Raw genomic sequence first — 22,281 nt, forward strand, 5'->3', positions numbered from 1 at the left:
GCTGTATTAACAAAAGTAAGGATAACAAGTAATATTCCTACAAATACATTATTCAAGACCATACCAAGATGGTGAAGAATCTGAAAACTATTTTATGTGAAGAGATTTAGAAACTTAGGATAGTCAGCCTGGAAAGGAAAAGGTTCAGAGAGAATATGATGTTATCTTCAAATACATGCGATGAGAATATACGAAAGAAGGATTTTATTTATTTTGTGTGGATCCTAAGTAAGTGGGAATGAGAGGAATAAGTTGAAAGGAAATAAATTTTAACTAAAAATTAAAAAACAACTGTCTACTAACAAGAGCTTTTCAAGCAAGAAACAAGTAGCCTTGGGAGTCCCTGGGACATTCCTCTGGCTGGAAAAACTCAGATCCAGGCTGGAAAAGGCCTATTTGTCAGATGCAGCGGAGTTTCCGGCCATGGCTTGGTAGCCCAGATGACCTTTGTCTTTCAACTAAAAGATTTTATGTTTCTGAACTTAGACGTGGTGCCTGTAGTAAGATGAGGAGTGGAAGAAAAGGAGATATCAAGTTTATATAAACTTGACACTTATTTAAGGAAATGCTGTCTTTTTCTGATCTCTCAAGCACTTCTTTCAAGCCTCCAGGACATTACCTAGTTACTATATTACCTGGTGCTTCTACATGCCAGACCTACTCTCAAGAGAGGGGCTGAAGTTTCTCATACGATGCGCCTATAAAAGAAACTGTGTACTAAAAGAAAGTCATGGAGACACATTAGATTTCTGAATGCAGGAAAAGAAATTTCCCAGCTGTTATCCAAGTCATACAGACTCTCCACTGCACATTATTACTTACTAGCAGGAAGATTTGCTAGTGCCTTGCTTTCTGTACACAGAAGAGGATACTTCAACAGGCCCAACCAGCCCTTCTCATCAAACTTACTGTCCATCAAGTTCCTATACAGATGTTACTGCCCACAGCATAAAGATTAGCATTTTTCATTTAAAACAGACATGAACAATTGATGCTCACCTACAACAGAATAATTGTATTAAAACATTAATATTTTAAAATTCAGTCACTTTTAGTTTATTTTTAAATTCATATTGGTAAAAAAAAAAAAAAGTTAATACCACCAAGGTACTCTAATTCCAAGCTGGTACATCTGTTTCTTAAATTAATACCCAAAGGTTCTATAAACTTAAACACTTAGGAATTCTCCAACTACCTTTGGATATATACCCCAAAGAGGGCACATTCTAATAAATTATTTAAGTAACTGTTAAAAAACCTTTTATGGGAAAATTTCTATAAAGTTTTCAATGAAGATATTACAACTGAACATTTCTATTATGGAACAGATTTATTCTATTTTTATATTATACTTGGAGGGTGCTATGGGGGTAGCGGTTCATGAAGGCTTTGGAGTAGGACACAAGAAGGAAGAATTCCCGGCTCCATTACTTGTTAGCTGTATAACTTGGGAAGTCACTAAACCACTCTGAGCCTGTTTCCTCATCCGTCAAAATGAGGAAAATACCATCATCTAGCCCAGGGGTTGTCCTGAGATTTAAACGAGGTCAAATCTGTAAAGCTCCTGGCACACAGTGAGCAATCAGCAAAGGAGAGGGTGGTATCATCAATATAGACAATAAAGTCGTTATAGACCCTGGATGGACAGAGTACAGGCGACCTGGTGTGGCTTATCTCCTGCTTTATTGCTCTGCTAATATTCTCATGACTCTACACAAGGGTCAGTCATTAAGTTAGCCTCTGTGAGGGACCGCCCTGTCTGAATGATCATATCCATTACCTGACAGACATGCTCAAATAGCTTCTCTTCCTCCTCCATCTTCAAAAACGTACTCTTCCTTGACCTCCACATCTCCCTCCTGCCATGGCCCTAATTTTTGGCTTCGCTTCCCAGACAAGTTCCGAGAAGAACTGCCTAGAAGTTCTGCTTCCACTCCCTTATTCCCCATTTACATTAAACTGGCTTCTCCCATCATGGTACTGAAACTGCTTTTATTCAAATCATCAATGACTTCCAAGTGGCCAAACTTAATGGATACTTTTCAGTCCACATCTCAATTTACCACTCTCTGCTTTCAAAACTTCTGATCATTCTCTCCTTCTTCAAATGCTTGCTCTGTTCTCCTGACTACTGTGATTCCACTTCTGCTGGATTTCATCCTACTAGATCACTATATGTTGGGTTTACCCAATTCTGTTCCCCATTCCTTCTGTTCTCTTTTCACTTTACACTCTCCCTACATGATCTCATCCATTCCTATGGCTGGGGCCAACAACTCTTCAATTTCTATCTCAGCCCAGACCATTCTGTTTTCACTCCAGATTCACACACCCAATTAATTGTACATACAATGGTTCTATGGTCTCATAGACATCTCAAACTTAACACATCCAAACTTAAAGTCTTGAGATTCCCTCTCAAAATTGTTACTTTTCTAGTTTTCCCATTTCATGTCATGGCATCTCCATCCATGCTTAATCCTTATTCCCAAACATCACCAACAAGGCCCTGAACGACCTGCCCCAGATTACTCTCCACCCTTCTTGAACTATCCTCACTAAATGTACTCTCTTCCAGCCACACTGACCTTCTTGCAGATCCAAGAACCTGCCAAGCTTTTTCCCACCTTAAAGATGTGAAGTCTAAGTGTTTCCCCCTACTTAGAATAGTCGCTCCCTTCCTTTTTCCCCAGTCCTTCTCCTAAATATGTAGATCATGTGGGAAATTCATGCTCATACCCAAGATCTGCTTAAATGTCATTTTTCTCCAGAGTTCTTTCTTGAACATCACTCTTGTCTAATGTGGATACTTCCCTTGCAATTCTTTCATAACATCCTGTTATTTTCCCTCAGAGCAAACACTGCAATTTCTATTGACATATGCATTTATGTGTTTCTTTAATGTCCTTGTGAAAAGTAATCTCCATAAGAGCAAGACCCACATTTGTTGTGTTTGGCACTCTGTCCTCTGGGCTTAACAGGTGCAGGCACATAAGGTCTGTCTGAGACATAAGCAATGCGTAAGGTTCTCCTCCTAACACAATATACTTCAAATTCAATGATAAACATCAAATGACTCTAATAAAGTCTTACCTTTGATTAGATCAGAGAACTAGGGGATGTCTTAAGTATCTACTTGTATCAGATAATAATATAAAAACCAAATTCAAAATTAGAGAAAGATTTTCCTATGCATTAAAAATAAACAGGAGGGCTTCCCTGGTGGCGCAGTGGTTGAGAGTCTGCCTGCCGATGCAGGGGACGCGGGTTCATGCCCCAGTCCGGGAGGATCCCACGTGCCGCGGAGTGGCTGGGCCCGTGAGCCATGGCCACTGAGCCTGCGCGTACGGAGCTTGTGCTCCGCAACGGGAGAGGCCACAACGGTGAGAGGCCCGCGTACCGCAAAAATAAATAAATAAATAAATAAACAGGAAAGGGCTTCGCTGGTGGCGCAGTGGTTGAGAGTCCGCCTGCCGATGCGGGGGACGCGGGTTCATGCCCTGGTCCGGGAGGATCCCACATGCCGCGGAGCGGCTGGGCCTGTGAGCCATGGCTGCTGGACCTGCGCGTCCGGAGCCTGTGCTCCGCACCGGGAAAGGCCACAGCAGCGAGAAGCCCGCGTACCGAAAAAAAATAAAATAAAATAAAATAAACAGGAAGGTAAAGATTATATAGATTAGGTTTATAACTCAATTTTATAATTTTAAGTTTTCAATGACCTGTTAAGACAGTGCAAATTTCACTTAAAGATAAATACATGTGTTTATAACATTTCTTTTATTTAAAAAATCCATATACTCTTAAAAGAAAAATTATGTTTTCATATATATAATGTGGACATATTACTCATTTTTACATTTAAAATACATCTACTCTTATAAAAGAAAAAATATCCTGAAATCCTGATTACATAAGCTCAGAGTTGCAGTTAAAAAAAAATCAAATTTCTCTCAGTATCTAGTGAAAGCAGTTGATTTAGCAAAGTAAAAGGAATTATCCCCCACTTAAAAAAAATGATGGAGCCATTGAAATGGAGATGGCTCAGTCCCCAATGACCTCACCAGCATCTGCTTCAATTACCTTCTGAAAATGAAATAACCAAATTACCATTCAGCTTTCTGCTGTGCTAACAAAATTAATCTGAAATATCGAAATTCATCTGCTTTAAATTATATATTACACAACTTCTAAACCCAAATCTCTTCAAGCTCTAAACTGTGAAGAACAAGCACCAAGGCTGTCATAATCAACAGGAACATTTTCACATACACAGGAAAAGTTAATGGAAAGATTAATGACCTAGCTCAAATCATCCATGACAGTAATGTGATTCAAATCATGCCACCTAAAAAGCAGGATCAGTCCATTTGGAATCTATTCTGCTTCGTACAACAGATGTGTTCTTGAACATGTATGTGCAAACTGTACTTTAAATGCCACAGAGTGATTTAGAAATATAATTAGGTTTCATGGTTGCTTTTTTTCTAAGTATAGAAAAGAATATCTTAAGCACGGATAACTGGCCTCTAACCATTTCCTAAGTTCACAGGATCATATTTTGGCCATCTAGTTTGTCAAGTATTCCATAAGTACATTAATAAATACCATTTTAAAATTGTGATGTACTCCATAGCCTTGTTTTCTGGTTCTTCTATATGTACATCATACTCTCTGTTCACACCTAAAGAAATCTTGTCTCAAAACCACCAAGCTACATTTCTCATTTCAGTACATGATATATCCACCTCAAAGTCACCTTTGATTCTTCTCCAAGTGAAATCAGTTGCACGGTTCTAGTAATGGAACCATTAAGAAAAGCCCTCGGGCTTCCCTGGTGGCGCAGTGGTTGAGAATCTGCCTGCTAATGCGGGGGACACGGGTTTGAGCCCTGGTCTGGGAGGATCCCACATGCCGCGGAGCGGCTGGGCCCGTGAGCCACAACTGCTGAGCCTGCGCGTCTGGAGCCTGTGCTACACAACAAGAGAGGCCGAGATAGCGAGGGGCCCGTGTACCGCGATGAAGAGTGGTCCCCACTTGCCACAACTAGAGAAAGCCCTCGCACAGAAACGAAGACCCAACACAGCAAAAATAAATTAATTAATTAATAAAAACTCCTACCCCCAACATCTTCTTTAAAAAAAAAAAAAAAGCCCTCCTTGCTCTCCAGCACCTTCTGCCTCAGCAGATGCTAGATCACGTCTTGCTTTGGGAAGAGATCCAGGCCCCCCAATCCAACTAACATTTTCCCTTCTCATCCATAGGACACTCAGATTCATGCTCTGTGGTGCTGACTCATCTGTCTGTTTTATTTGGTGCCGAATCACATTTGCAAACCATAGGCCACCCTACGTCTTGCCCAGTCTCTTTAAACCTGGCCCACTATCCTTTTCAATACTGTTTTCATTTACGTGTGAGAAGCAAAAAGTTAAAACAAGTAGGCAAGCCTGCGGCATGTCCACTGGCATAATATACCACAAAATGAGTACAGAAAAAAAAATGGGACATGAACCATTTTGGTTATGCAAACTTTATTTAAAATAGTAAATGAAGGAAGAGGGAAGTAAAAATGCATGAACACATGCCCTGTGACACAAGCACCAGGTAATCGTCTTTACAACAGAAGTGACCAAGCTGGAAGATTTTCACCTGTTAGGGCCTCCAACTCTGACTTAGAGAAGACATAATAGGGGAATCCTTGATATACCCCCAAACTATAGAGGAAGGTCAGGAGATTGCTGACTTTTTCACTGGTATGTAGGGACTTACAAAGTTTCCTTGAAAGAGCAGAGATTCCTTAACTTGTTCCAAAGTTCCTAATATTCCTCTACACTGAAAATCAGAAAATATCAGTTTAGTACTTAAACACATTTAATTATTGTATCATTTAGATCAGTGAGTCCTATTTATGGGTAACTGATAAGGTTCTATGAAATTCAATTCAACATAGTTTAATGAAAAATATGACATAATAATTAAGATTGTGGTCTGTGAGGTCAGGCATACCAGGGTTGAGTCCTAGATCTGCTACTTCATAATTATGTGACCTTGGGCAAATTACATCTATGATACAGCTTAGCATCTTTGTCTGTAATTATGATGATAACAGGGTAATTATGAGATTAGACAAGTACACAAATCAATCTCTGTTACATAGTACATGTTGGTTATCATTCAGAGTGAATGACTGTTAGGTGCAGGGCATGAAGCTAGACCCTATGAGGAATATAAAAACGAAAAAGAACTGACAATAAATAACACAAGCAAATAAGGCAGAGAAGATGAGAGTGCTACTGGGTGTATCCAAAGATAGACTATGCTAAGGGCCTCAAGAGAAGGGATAAGGAAGCCTAGTAATGCCTTGGCTCAAGTGGCAAGGGAGGGTACATCTAGTTATGTGTGTGGGTGGTGGTGAAGGATTAAATGAAACGGGAAAGGCCTCAAGGAGACAATGTCATAATTAAAGATGGGTGTGCCAGAGTGATGGGTCTGACATCACTGTAAATAAAAAGAGGATTGAGAAGGGCAGTTCTTTGTATGATGAAAGCAAAGTTCTCAGGGGGCAAAGAGTACGACATGTATAGAAAATCGAAGTAGGAGATAAAGACAGAAAGGTAGGAATGAGCCGTATTGTGCAGAACCTCAAATTCAAGGGAAGAACTGGGAATGCAGAAGTGACATATCTGAAGTGCACCTCAGGAAGACTAATGTGGGAGGATGTGAGGGAGGAAATGCAATCAGCATTTGACTTATGAGTTAGAGGGGGTGAAGACTGTAGGAATTTTCAGATATGAATCTGTGTGTGTGCGCGGGGGGAAGACAGGAAAATTTCTACTAAAATCACCAACAAGCTGGACTACAAGCATGAGCGATGAACTTCCAGAGCTGTGAGCACAAAGCATTTTCTGGTTCAGAACTCAATTTTCTCTTGCTGAAAAGTTGTTGTACCAGCAACAATGAACGGTTTCAAATGCATGTGACAAGAGTATCTTGAGCCAGTCGTGTCAAATTTAAATCCAAACTCAGGAGTGAGTTCAGCTGAAGTCTTTCTTGACTGTCAGCAACAACATTTAAGAAGGAGGAAAAAAAAAAAAAAAGGAGGGAGGTGGCTTAAACCATGTACTTTTCACATGCTTTGGTCTTTCTGTGTCTTGGAGTCATGTCTTCGGCCTTTCACTGAAGGCCATGACTAGAGCATGGACAAGTTTCAAGGGATAAACTCTCTGAAATGTACACCAAATTTATGCCTATATATTTATTCTTGCTTTTTCTCAATTTCTCATTTATTCCTATATTCCTTACTTAGGCAGCATGCTTTTATATTAAAATTCATTAGTGCTTATTTTTCAATAGTGCTTATTACAAAGACTTTATACATTTTAATTCAGTCAATCCTCTCAACAATCTTAAAAGTAGGTACTATTATTATTCTCATTTAAGAGAAAAGAAAACTATACAGCTCCACAGATAGTAAGTAGTCCTACAGAGAAGAAACCTCCAGGAGGCCCCAAAGCAGAAGTTGCCTAAGCTTAGTTCCATCTGGTGGTTTTGTTGAATTACAGTTTCCTTGGGTCTCGCTCTAGGATCTGGGACAGTCCAGATCAGCAAGGGAATTTCAGGTTAAACAGAGACATGCTTGTCATTTATCCTTAAAATTAGTTAGACCCATTACACTGCACAGTGGGAAAGTATATTTATATAACAAGTATCTTATGTACAGCTTTCTTTGAGCAATTGGTTGATGTGTGTTAGATCAAGGAAATTTGTTTTTCAGTGAGGAAAAATAACCTCACTGCCAGTATACTAAGCACCAAAGGATCCTCTAAATCAATGAGTCATTGTTCAATATGGCCCAAAATAAAAATAAATTTTTAATTGTGATTCAATATAAACATCCTTATAAATATTTAAAAGAAAATTTTCATGAAATATTATTAATTCTGACTACATACAACAGATGCTGATATTTTCTATTCAGTCTAGCTCAGTCCAGATTGATCTATTCTATTCCATTCCATTAAAACAATGCTGTTTCCTATCCACTAAATTGATTTCATGACGCCCCAATGGGTTGGTAACCTACAGCTTGAAATGCAGTATTCTCCATGGAATTAAATCAAGTAACTCTGCCTGTTCTTTAAAAATGAAGCCAAAAGCATGAGTCTAACTGTTAATGGCTAAATGTTTATATGCATTTTTTTTTTAATCTGTAAAAAAAAAAGTTAATGATTTCCTGAAAGCATTAGCAGGTCAAACTTGGCCATGGCTGTTTTTCCCAGTAATGAATGACAAGCAATATGTAAATATTCCCTTAAGAGCCACTTGATCTGAATTCAAATCAAGAAAATAGGAAACATAAGCCTTAAAAGACATTATAGCTCAGGCAAGTGTTTACTTGGTAATTAGTAATATTTTCAAATAAGGCACACACAGCTTTTTCACAGGAAATGGTTTTAAAATATTCTCAATTTTTTTAAGATTAATAAAATTCCTGAATACTGAAAAATTTATAGTGACAAAAATTAAGACTCACAAACCATTTATATCCTACATTAAAGAAGCTGTTTTAAATATTCTCAATCTGTCAGTTGGTCAAAAAATACTTAACGGGCTTCCCTGGTGGCACAGTGGTTGAGAGTCCGCCTGTCTATGCAGGGGACGCGGGTTCGTGCCCCGGTCCGGGAGGATCCCACATGCCGCGGAGCGGCTGGGCCCGTGAGCCATGGCCGCTGAAACTGCGCGTCTGGAGCCTGTGCTCCGCAGCGGGAGAGGCCACAGCAGTGAAAGGCCCGCGTACCACAAAAAAAAAAAAACAAAAAAAAAAACAAAACTTAACACTTGTTATATGTCAACCGGTACTTAACAAGGCACAAGGAAAGAGCACTGAACTATTGCTGCGTCCCTTCCCTCCAGATGGCCCATCTGGGGGGAGAATGACTGTAAACACATAAACAGCAAATAGGAGCTCAGAAGGTCACACACGAGACTGTCCTTGGATAGGGCTACGGATCACTACAGGCATGTGTCCCTAACAGCGCCAACAGCCCTCCAGGATGGTTCTTAGAAGCTGAAATCAGATATGGTTTCCAATAAAGTTAACTAGAACATTTACTTCCAAACCCATATACAATTTCCCCTACTTATGATGCTATGAATATGTTCTAATCCCCCTCTCAGACAAAGTAAAAATTAATGTTTAATGCTGTTTAAACTGATACAACATGGAATGAAGAAAAATAATCAGAGATACAGACAAAGCAGACTGGGGTTCAGGGGCCAGACCCTCCATTTAAAGGCTAAGTGACCGGAGGCAAGTTATTTAACCTTCCAAACTACAGATTCATCATCTGCAATTCTATCTACTCATAGGATCATGGTGAGGTTGAAGTGAGGGAATGCACATGAAAGCACTTTATAAAGCACCACAAGTGTTATTATTATTAACTTTAGAATCAGTAGGCATAGTAAAACTGAGAAGATATTAACCAAATATTAAGAAGGTATAGAGTTTACATGTACCAAGCACTTAAAACGGGTCTATTTGCTTTTCATATACCAACTCAATTAAACTCTGCAATAATGACAATGTCTGAATCCAACAACTGGTAATAATAGGGTTTTTCCTCAAATCTGGGACATACTAAGTTTCTTCTCTAATGGTCCTTGGCTAGCAGGAAAAAACAATTAGAGACTGTTTATTAAAGGAAGGGCAAGAGTTCACACCACACCACTCCACCCACGTGGTATATGCATTCTTAGCCCAGCTTTACCACAAAGAGACGGCTCTTCTCCTAAGGTTCAAAGACTGCCTCCGTGGGGCTGGAGCTGGGAGCACTCCCTGTTGTCCTCAGCAGTGCTGCAGATCAACCGGCCAGGCACATCCAGGTGACGCCTTCTGCTGGATCTTAGACTCTGGACTTGACCAAGAGGGCAAGCTGAGATTTTCTGTCCAAATGTTATCTCTGCATTCATTTCTATTATGGGCAACTACTCTTTTTAGACAAGATGCAATCCTAGGGTGTAAAGTGGATCACTGTAATGCAAACCACTGACTTACACAGGTGGGGTATACAGACTGCATGTTTCCTATTGCCTTGGTTGGTTAACAGTCTGACATTAACCAGATTACGGATGGATAAAGTACATAAGACATGGATTATGGGATGTCTTCAAGTTATAAACAAGTTGTTTTTAGAAAAGGTCACTTATAACTTAGATCTTTGGAATCCAGGATGCATTTCTGCACATTAATTTACAGTGGTATAAATCAATGTTAAGCTGCCAGGACTGCCCACAGAAATCTACTCAACCCACAATGTGAGCAGCACGAGGTCTGGTAACCTGTGTTCTATGGGCACCATTCTGCCACTGAGCTGCCACATGGCCCTGGGCAGCATCCAGAGCATAAGCTCTGGATGGAGAAGGACAGAGTTGGGCACAAATGCTGCCTCACCCACCTGCTGTGTAATCTCAGTGAAGTTATTCAAACCCCTTGAGTCTAAATTTCCACAGCAGTCAAATCATATTTGGGGATGAAACATATATATAAAGAGCACAAAGGGACCTACACAAAAATCACTACAAGGGTACTAAATTCTGCAAAAGCCAAATAATGTCAAAATGAGTGTGGAAGAAGGGAGCCCTTGAAAAAAAAAATACCAGCATTCTAACTACAAGGGAAGAAAGACGGAGCAGGGGCCATAATGAATAACGATCACTCCAGAGGGTAGTACAGAAAGTACAATTTGCTTTAATAATTCAGTTTTTCATTTGGTTTCAAGACTTGTCAAGTATCAAGGAATTAATACATATATAATATACTAATTTTGTATATACAAATTATTTGCAAAAGTATGGAAAAGTGTCTCATGAATCATTTGATCTGTAATAAACAACTGGTACAAAACACTGAAGATGGTGAAAACCAGGTGGGGCAGAGTCAGGAGATCCTGAAAACTCCAGAATAGATTTATCTAGTAGTGATGCTGAGTCACATGTCCATGGAGATCTACACAGGCGTATTTCAAGATAAATTATAAGAAAGAAAGTATTGCGTGATCCTCGAATCACTAATTTCAATCCAAAATTATTAAAATGGGGCCTTTTAAACTTAACTTTGCTTTGATGTCAACTTCAGAGAGAGAGAGAGAGAACCATCAACAAAGGGGGTAGGTAAAGAATTATTTACTACATACAATCATACAATGTTTATGAAACCACAGGGTGAAACAGTGCACCAAGAAAACAGAGATTATTTAAATGCTCAGAAGGGTAAAGGGATGGGGGGGTTAAAAGCAATTTTTAGGATTTCTGATACATATTGTGGTAGCAGGCAGAAATCAGGGCAAATCTTCCTTTTGCTCTCCTCTGCACACTAGCAGAGATTTGCGTAAGGTGGTATGGCTGCACCCTTGGCCTGACTCTTTATATTCCTCCCTAGAGATCTTGCTTGGAGGGCCCGTATACACACACTCCAGAGCAAACTGCCCTAGGTTGTCAGAAACCAGCTTTCAGGCAGGTCCAGTTGGTGATTCCACTTTATGGAATTCCACAGTTTAGTCAGAGGTAGTTGAAAAGATTTATAACTTTGGCTGCCTCTTTTCTAATAATAATGTTTTTGGAGTGTTTGTTTGTTTGTTTGCTTTTTGCTTTTAATAGCTTGACCATTTGGGGCTGCAACTGCATTACAGTAGCTAAACTGCACGTTTATCTTTTTTCTCTCTCTCTCATTTCCTAGTAACTAGTCACGGTGATCTACTATTTTAATGGTACCACTGACTATTGGCCTTGTCCTGCTATCCCTATGCTCCTAGGATCACTCTCCATTTTTGGATATGTTTTTCTTTTTCACTGCTAGAATACTTTTCACAAGAGGTCAAGGCAAGCATGACAATTAAATTTTGTATTTCTGAGTTGAAAAAAGTATGCTGTTCTTCCAGAAGTTTCATCTTGCATTCTCAGTTTAAGGGGCTCCCCTCACTCTACATCTTAGGAGCAAGACATGGTTAGCCATGAGCAGGTTGTTCGTGAACCACAGTCACCTTTACTGTTAGAATCAGTTTGGAAGCAAACTGAGAAGGCACTACAGCCTTTGAAATCACTATATAGAGGCATCCCTAGGCAAAAAAAAAAAAGAGAGAGAGAATCTTGACCTAAATTCACATCTTATATAAAAATTAACTCAAGATGGATCACCAACTTAAGTATGAAACATAATACTATAAAATATTTAGAAAAAATGAAAGAAAATCTTCAGGACCTAGGGCTAGGCAAAGAGTCGTGAGACTTGATGCCAAAAGCACAATGCATAAAATGAAAAACTAATAAATTGAAAAATTAAAATTTAAAACTTTTGCTTTGCAAAAGACTGTTTTAGCAAGTCGAAAAGAAAAGCTACACCCTGAAAGAAAATACTGGCAAACCACATATCAAAGGACTAGTATCTAGAATGTATAAAGAACTCGCAACACTGAACAGTAAGAAAACAATCCAGTTAGAACACAGACAAAACACATGAAAAGACATTGTGCTGAAGAAGATGGACAGATGGCTAATAAGCACATGAAAAGATGTTGAACCTCATTAGTCATTAAAGCAATGCAAATTAAAACTACAATGAGATATCACCATACACCTCTCAGTATGGTTAAAATAAAAAGGAGTGACAATATCAAATGCTGATGAGGATGACAAGAAACTGGATCATTTATACATTGCAGATGGGAAGGAGTAGAAAATGGTACAGCCACTCTGGAAAACAGTCCAGCAGTTTCTTATAAAATTAAACATGTACTTATCATTCGACTCAGCCATTCCACTGAGCCTTTATCCCAGATAAATTAAAACTGACACTCACAAAAAAATCTTTACACAAATGATCCTAGCTTTATTTGTAACAGTCCCAAACTAGAAACAACCCAAATGTCCTTCAATGGGTGAAGGGTTAAAAAATTGTGATACATCCATAACATGGAATACTACTCAGCAATAAAAAGGAACAAACTGTTGATACATACAACATCTTGGGCAGATCTTAAGTGCTATGATCTGAATGTTTGTGTACCCCCAAAATTCATATGCTGAAACCTAATGCCCAATGTGACGGTATTAGGAGATGGATGTCTTTGGGAGGTGATTAGGTTATGAGGGGCAGAACTCTCATGAATGGAATTAGTGCACTTATAGAAGAGGCCTGAGAAAGCTCCTTGCCGCTTTCACCACATGAAGTTACAGTGAGAAGGTGGCCTTTGATGAACCAGGAAGGGGGCTCTCACCAGACATAAAGCCTGACCATGATGGCTCCCTGGCCTTGGACTTCCAGCCCCTAGAACTGCGAGAAATAATTTCTGTTGTTTGTAAGCCACTCAGTCTGTGGTATTTTGTTACAGCAGTCCGAATAGACTAAGATACCAAGGGAATTGAACGAAGTGAAAAAAAATCTCAAAACATTAGATACTGTATGATTCCATTCATGTAATATTTTTGAAATGACAAATTATAGAGATGGAAAACAGATTAGTGGTTGTCAGGAGTGATGGGCAGAAGGAAGAAGGTGAATATGGCTACAAAAGGGTAGCACATGGGATATTTTTGATGGAATTGTTCTGTATCTTGATTGTGATGGTGGCCACACAAATCTACACGTAATAAAACTGAACAGAACTAAATACACACACACACACACACACACACACACACACACACACCCATACACAAATGAGTGCTTCAGTGCTTGTAAACCCTGGTGAAATCTGAATAAGGTTAATGGACTGTATCAATATCAATTTCCTTGTGATATTTATTATACAATAGTTATGTAAGGTGGGAAACTAGATGAAAGGTATAAGATATCTCTGTATTATTTCTTATAACTACATGTGAATCTACAATTATCTCAGAATAAACATTTAGTTCTTGTTTATTCTAAGTGTCCTATCTTTCAATGGTCCACCCATTAGATGCCTGATTTCTTCCTTCCCCAAATGATCTTGCACTCTCTGCGGTCCTAATAGGAAAAAATAATTCACTAAAATTAATAGTATAACTCTTGTTTTCCAAAAATTCTTATTCCTGGTTTACTATTACTAAGTGAAACATGTCCTTTGGATACAACCCTATATTTGAATACTGACTCTTATACTACATGAAACGGACAAAATACTTACTTTCTGAGTTACCTCATTAATAAAACAGGGAGAAAACCTATCTCACAAGTTTATTGTGAAGATAAACAAAATAATAAGTAAAGTACTTGGCACACAGTAGTTCCTTAACAATCTAAAACCTAGCTTAATTTCTGAATAAAAACATCAAAGAAAAACTTTGTTTTTCAGTTTCCAAGACTTACATTTGGAAAACAGGAAGTGCATCTTTAACAAGAATATTGGGGCTGGGGACGTGGTGAGGCTGAATTAGTTCTTAAGAAGTATTTCAATTTAGGAGACCATAATGATCATTTTAAGCCTATGTTCTCACACTGAGTTTGAAAACATTCCAGTCATCAAAATGATTTATAAATGTTTTAATGTACCATTCATGTTATTATGATTAGTGAGTGGCTGCCATACAGATGGTTAAATCTGTAAATAGTAACCAATAATATAGTAGATTACTCCTATTCAGATACTAACACATGTACATATGTTGGACGAGTTCAAGTTTTAAAAATGACAGATACTACAATGATACAATTTCATCCATTCCATTTACCTACAAAAATACTTTTTAGTAATAGACACCCCACAATGTAATAAGCTTTAAACATGTCATAGATTTTTAGTTATAACTCAACTAATTAAGCTACAGAGCAGCAGGAACTAAGTACTTAGGATTTAAAATTCAATGTAGGTTGTTAAACACAGGATTCTGAGCAATCTGCAGTGCAATGCATATAGAATGTTAGATTCCCTGAGCAGTACTGGCCTGAGAGAACTGTCAAGGACAGAAAGAGAAGAACCAATCAAATGTTACTTCTCTAGTGTAAATAAGAAAAAGGATGAAACAAAGTGCATTTAACTTCTACTGGTTACCTGCTCTGTTTATGAACAGTCACAAATCACAAAATGCCAAGTAATACTTTAAGAACAAAGTCCCCTCAAACATTTTTTAAGTTCTGATATAAATTTGCAAACTGAATGCTTACCGAGCAAAATAACTTTGTTTCCGTTCCTTCTTCTCTTCCTTGGTATCCATAATATGCAATCAAAAGTGCGAAGTATTTGAAAAATGCCTTTTTAATCAATGAGTCATCACCCTGTAAAAAAATAACAAAGTGACTGTAAATTAAGAAGTTTATAACGGCAATATGAAGAATGAAGCAGGGTGGAGCTACATGGCCCCAACAAATGGAAGCTAAACTTTAACCGGTAAGCATAGTCACATGAGTCATATATGAAATACAAATGCCCCCGCGGGAAGGGGAGGGGGGCAGGAAACTACAGTTAGAATGGAAGAGTTAAACTATAAAATAAAAAGTGGCTGGAAAAATAAACTGAAGTATTTTCCTCATAATTAACAATTATTTCAAAACATGCTAAAACAAAAACCACTGACTTTAGAAGGCTTTAGGCTAGCTATGCAGAAGCTAATTTTTTTTTAATTTCTGAATTTATAATCACTCTTTTGAAGCCATTAATGACAAATATATCTCACACATAATGAGGAAAAATGGATCACTTAGGTGTTTTACAAGAATGTTCTTTCTTTAAAAACAAATCAGTGCTCTATTTTACTTCGGAAACATGCCAGCGAGTACGTCCCACTTAAGCAAATGTGGAAATGAAAGTTCAAAGCCTCAGGAAGCTATTCTTCAGAATGGCTTTATATGCTTGTCTCTGCCACTCCTTCCTTCCCACCCCTGCAACCCTCACCTAAGTTTCCCGGAAGCAACCCAATTTAAACCTGTAATAAGAGGTTGTCTGCAGATCAATCTTCCTTAAATATCACTTTCATCATGCCATGCCCCTGCTCAAAATTTCCCAATATCTACTTACTGCCTGGTTCACTAATCTAAACTGTCTGCACCGCATTAACCTTTCCTAAAATCTGTCTTTTCACCCTGAATGAGCCTCAAAGTAAAAGCAAAGAATTTTCATTAATCAAAATTATTTATTTATCCATCTCAACTCCGTAAACAATTTAATTCACAATATATATTACAGGGAAGGTACTGTGATAAGTATCAGAGACCAAAGATAAATAAAACATGATATTTGGCCTAATGAAATTTATTGTCTTGCACTTAGGATTTCAGGTCAATGGGATACAAATCACTATGAAGAAGGCACAGGGCCTAGAGGAAGAACACTTAGCCTTATGCAGGGCCCACCCCACCGCAATCCCCACATACACCAAGATCTCAAGGATGAGTATGGGTTCCTGGTTGAACGGTACAGGAAGCAAGTCCAGGTTGAACAAAAGCAAGGAGACACAATATTTCTCTGTTGCTCCAGGATCAAATGTGAAGCAGGGCAACAGTGAGAGATGAGGATGAAGACATAGGCAAGATTAGGGTCATGAAGACCTTTCATGTCATGCTGAAGAGTTTGAACTTGATCCTAGCTATGCATTATGTGCTGCCACTCCCTTCCCTGCACCTATGTCAGCACCTATGTCACTAAGTGATCATGCTGGCCCAAGGGCACCACTCCCGGCAGACATCACCAAAGGGGAGGAGGGAGTGTAACACATACAGATCACAGAGGATGGACTTGAGAGGATCGAGAACGGGGAAAACGGACGCACTAGAAAGATATTACAGTAAAACTAGTAGAGAGAGGAGGGCCCACACTTCGGCCAGCAGTATTTGACACAGAAGGAGGGGGCACAAGTTCAAAAAATATTTAGGAGGCAAATGAGTTCAGATTTGGTGACTCATTCCATGTAGACAACATGGGACAGAAAGGAATGATAAATGCTTTCCAAGTTTCTGCTTCAGGGACTGGGTAGACTGTGAAACCAAAGATATGATACAATCTACAGGAAGTGGCATGCATTTGGGGCGGGGGGCAGAAACAGATGAAAGATCAGTTTTGGACACGCTGCCTTTGAGTGCTCATGGGATAGTCAACTGGAAACATTCACCATGCTTGATTTCATGTAAAGCACAGGAGTGCAGTGAGGGCTAGAGAAAAAGATTTAGAAATTATCAACATATGGCTGTAGTTAAGGAAAAAAAAAAAAAACAGTACGATAACACCCTGCAGGTATGACAACTATGCACAGGGTCCTGTATGGAAACAATGGATGACACAGTTTCAACTCTTACTGCTTGATCTCCATGGCTTTGACATGGTGGTGCCCTCAAGGGATTTACCAACCAGTAGGGAAATTAAGATGAGTGTCGGGTCAATGGGATACAATTGGTTAAACTAACTCCACAATAAAATGTGGAGTTAGTAACCTGGAGCTGTCCGAAAAATAACACTAAGAAACCAGAAGACACAAAGTTCAATTCTGATTGAGGTGACAAAGTAAACCTTCTAGGGTGGTGAGGATTTCAATAAGTAAAGAGGAAAAAGAGACAGCATTCCAGAAAGCGGGAATACCTGAGCCTAAGTATGCGCATGAAAAGGGCAAGATGGGCAGAGTAGCTACCGGGCAGAGAAAGAAAACCAACCACGATGCCTACCTTCTGTTAAGTCACTATTTCAACGTATTATCCCCATGTTCTCTCTTTTAATCCTTACATCCACAATATGAGTTAGGTATCCTTACTTCCATTAAACTGAGGCTGAGAGATACTAATTTCCCTAGTTCAACATGACCAGCCTTGGTGGAGCAGAGATTTAAATCCAGTTTGGTGTACATTTCAATGTCTTTCAATAACTTTTGGAGCCAGAAAGCATTTGGAGATGAGTTAGAAAGAGTGGTCTGGAATCAGCAGCCTCCAACGCCTCGGCATAGACTCTACAGGTTAGGACAAATGTACCTGGCCACGAGTAGGATGGGGGTCACTGAGACCTCCAACAGGACTGCCTCAGTGGAGCAGTGGGGATGGAAGCCACGCCTCAATGAATGAGGGAAGTACTCATTCAAGAACTGTGGTAACAAAGATAAACAGTGGCCGAGTGTCCAACTCTCCTAACCTCCATTTCACATGTGGCCTGAACCCACTGGGCTCCTCCCCAACTCTATACCTTAATCCTTACTCTTTTCCCAAGCTTGAGGTAACCTTGCTACACTCCTTCTGACCAGATCCAGCACAAGGGCCCAATTCTGCTCCCCCGACCACTCGTGTGACCTTCTCTCTTGGCCGTGTAAGCGTACTTCACGTGTCACTTATCACTTACTGTGAGGCACTTAATCGTACGCTGTGTGACAACGCCAACTCACTTACCCTCCTCAGCCCCAAACAAACCAAAGTTCCTCCAAGTCAAAAACCATCATGTTTCATACTTTCCTTATACTTCCCTAAATACCTAACACAGAACTAGGCAGAAAAGCCACATAAAAGCTAAGCAAGGAATTAATCCAGTCCTGGGGATAAGATCAATTATATGGCAAACTGATATCAATCCAAGGATTCCTCCCAAATTAACAATTATTTGGAAATGGAGAATGTAGGTTCAAGCCAGCCTCTCTGGAACTCCAGATAGAATTAGAACCCTGGCTTTCTGCCCTGCCCTGGGCCAGGTGGTTTATTTTAAAGTTCCTCTCCTGCATGCCACCATATGTGATGATCTCTGTTTATTAGATCTCCCCTCATGAATAAAAATGAAGTCATAACAATCTAATTGGAAAATTTTTATATTGCAAGCTGAGCCAGAAACTAATATGTGGTTCCAGTGGAAAAATATTGACAAAAATAAGTACAAGAGGAAAAGATTAAATGATCCGAGAACTGACATCTGGTGCTGCTGTGTCTGTTTAGAACTGGCAGAGCTCTTTTTCCATTTTCTATTTGATAAATAAAAAAAAATCCAAATCTTTGGTTTCTTTTAAATTTCTGGGAATTTATACATTTCTTAAACAAGACAGATGCAGTTCTTTCAGGTCTAGGCACACCAACAGATTAACCAGAAAGAGATCAGCAAAGGATGCTATAAAAATGATTTGCACAGCGCACCACCCAGCAGCCTTCATGCTTCAGTGAAGAACCAGAGCTCCTTTAAATCAGTCTCTAATGGGAACTACATTTTCCATTATAAGTGGTTATAATGGGCTTCTTAAAAGCCCTTTTTTCATTTAATGCTGACTTTCTCTTCACATCAATAAACGCTATGTCGTCCAAACACTGAATTACAAGAGTCTCCTGCATTTACAGTGTGTTACATTTTTACATTTACGGTGTATTACATTTACGGTGTATTACATAATTACAAGAGTCTCCTGCATTTATGGTGTATGAGGGAACACAAGATGTATCTTCTATTTAAATATTATTTTGTAATCTTAAATCAGAATGGTCAATTTAAACCTACATTCAGTTCATTATTCAAAAAAACAAAAAGAAACCGGCACATACAAAATCCTTACCTCATAAGAGCTGTGTTGAAGACAAAGTATTTTCTGTGTCACCAGCAAATGTTTGATGCTCCCCATGACACCACTTAGAAGGGATTTAAGGACAGAGCTACCAGACTCCCTAACTACATCAAACCAGTGTGGACCCACAGCCCACTGTGGCTTTTTGGCTTCACATCTACACTGCAGCTCCTTGTTCATTCAGGTATAACTAGCGAGGACTAGAAAAACACCAGAGCACCCATGATGTCCATCAACTGTTTTCCCAACAACAGGTTTCCTATTATACAAATGAAATAATGACAACAGCATGCTTTAAGGCTTGGTCACACTAAATTTGGCCACATAAGGAAGAGACCAAAATGTACCACTCTATGCAGACATTTCCTCCTAGAAAATACTTAGACTTATACTGAAATATGACAGGTGTTCAGTCTTTCTCAAAGCCATACTGTCATCTAAACACGTAAAGGGTATTCAAATAACAGTGTTAACCAAGGTCAGAAATTTGAATACTCTTTTTAACAAGAATCCTGGGAAGAAAGACACAGAAATAGAACAAAAGTCTGCCACAAACATGTAGGGGGAGCATCTAGGAGATAACGCCCCCAGATAAACAAATGTGTGTCACAGAAGCAAAGCAACAGAAAACAGAACTTAATGGCAACAAAGAACTAAAAAGTTATGCCTGAATCAAGGTGATGATCAAGGACAGGCCAGTGGTCCATCACTTGAATGGGACAAAGGCAATGGATGGCAAAATGACTGGAGACCTGATCAACTCTTACTCCATTATTCTTTGCCTAGGGAAATGAAATTAGACCTGAAAAGAATTAAACAAATGTGGGTTTCAGTGCTCTTTTACCTAAGATGAGTACAGAGGTTTCATCAAATCTCCTAGATACTCTAAATGAAGAATCAACTCTGGGCTAGACAGATCACTTTATAAGTTCTCTCTAGGAAGAGAACGTGCAAATGAGATTTCTAAAACATCACTGGCAGGGTCAGGAGTTGTTGAATATGTGGAAAATGCCAAAAGTCTGACAAGAGGCAAATACTTTTTAATTTTCAACAAAATAGAGAAGGGAGTGTGCAAATTACACAGTGGAGAACATCACATAGATCCGTAGCAAAATTTTAGACGTGATCATTAAAGGCAGCTTAGCAAGGGCTCAGAAGAGGAGGCAGTGAACCCTGAGATCCAGAATGTTAACAGAAAACCAACCATTCAGCGGAACAACAGCAACAAACAAGCAGATCCCTTTTTGAAGCATCTACCGTGGACCAAGTACTCTGCTGGAGATACAAAGATGAAGACAGCACTCATAGGCCAGGAAGCTCAGGTGGAACAGGCAACGGACACCCATCAGCTGGTAAGACGAGTGGTCCGATATTGGTGGGTACAAGGAACCACACAGCACAGAGTGGAAGCAACTACTCTGCCAGGAAGGGAAGGAGGGTCAGGGAAGCTCCACAGATGATGCCAGAGCTGGACAATGAGGGAGGAACGGGAGTTTGATCCTGAATGCAGAAGAGGTTGGTCTCACTAGGCAGAATGAGGATGGTACGAGCCATCGGCAGGGAATACATGGTACACGGGGAGGCCTGCGTGGTCTGGTGTGGCTCTCGTATAGGGCTGGTAGAGGGGAGGAAGTTCAGAGAATGGCGGCCTAGCCAAATTATACTGACCTAATTTCCCTCTTGGACATAGTTACTGTTCCAGTGCATCAAGGAAATTAGGTAACCACTGTGTAACTGTACTTAAAAGGCATTGGGTAAGTTTCTCTTGATCTGCTTATGAATAAGACTGAGAAATGTGGCCTAGACATGGATGGATGCTTCTATGATTAGACTCATTACAGAAAGCACTGAACCACTGTACCAAGAGGTATGTGCTGACCAACTGACTGGCCTCAACCCGGAGCTGGGAGCTGACCTCCAACTTCAACCTGGAGGGAAGATGTTAACAGCTTAATGCAGTGCTCGTCCTTAAGGCTTGTCCTCACCAGTAAATTCATCACTGACATGAATGAAAACAGGGGCCTCGGGGCATCCTTGGTGGCGCAGTGGTTGAGAATCTGCCTGCCAATGCAGGGGACACGGGTTCGAGCCCTGGTCTGGGAGGATCCCACATGCCGCGGAGCAACTGGGCCCGTGAGCCACAACTACTGAGCCCGTGCGTCTGGAGCCTGTACTCCGCAACGGGAGTGGCCGCAACACTGAGAGGCCTGCGCACCGTGATGAAGAGTGGTCCCTGCTCGCCGCAACTGGAGAAAGCCCTCACACAGAAACAAGACCCAACACAGCCAAAAATAAATAAATAAATTAAAAAAACAAAAACAGGGGCCTCATTAGACTTTTGGAGGGATAAATAACATCCTGGATAACAGCATTTCAATCCAGACAGACAACAGCTGTCTGTAGATTAATTTGGGGTTCTACATCTGGGAGAAGTGCTAAGGAATGAGAGAAAGGGAGAACCCAACATTAGCACAAGTGACTATGACCTGCAGTTTGAGGTGACAGTAAGATCCACACACCCAGTGGTGTGATGCCACTGCTTCCCAACCCCTCCCGCCCCACCTTGGCAAAAACAACAAAACAAAACAAAACAAAACAAAACAAAACCACTAATGCAATCAACCCAGAATAAAAAAGACTATGGTGGTCTGTCCCACCCTTTTTGAGGATTCGAATATATCAAGATTACTGCACTTAGCTCTGGGTCTCCCACTACCGTACAGGAGAAATATAAGGAAACTGGAACAAACAGAATGATTAACTAACACAAAATTAAACTTTAAGAATAGTAGTCAAAGG

At 39.8% G+C, this 22,281-nt stretch overlaps 1 protein-coding gene across 3 annotated transcripts in view; it reads right to left on the reverse strand.

The window, feature by feature from the left end:
* The window catches only part of NCOA7 (nuclear receptor coactivator 7), a 144,293-nt gene that overhangs the window by 104,194 nt on the left and 17,818 nt on the right, over positions 1 to 22,281 (reverse strand). For 2 of the 3 annotated variants that reach the window (XM_027087089.1, XM_027087085.1), the window contains exon 2: positions 15,140 to 15,250. In XM_027087089.1, the coding sequence (XP_026942890.1) occupies positions 15,140 to 15,189 (50 nt within the window). In that variant the 5' untranslated portion in view covers positions 15,190 to 15,250. Of the gene's footprint in view, positions 1 to 15,139; positions 15,251 to 22,281 lie in introns of those variants that run through there. The other variant, XM_027087093.1, reaches the window with a different exon arrangement.

This window comes from Aethalodelphis obliquidens, unplaced genomic scaffold (assembly GCF_003676395.1).
Source record: "Aethalodelphis obliquidens isolate GAN/ISIS:26980383/991018 unplaced genomic scaffold, ASM367639v1 scaffold3, whole genome shotgun sequence".
NCBI classification, from domain to species: domain Eukaryota; kingdom Metazoa; phylum Chordata; class Mammalia; order Artiodactyla; family Delphinidae; genus Aethalodelphis; species Aethalodelphis obliquidens.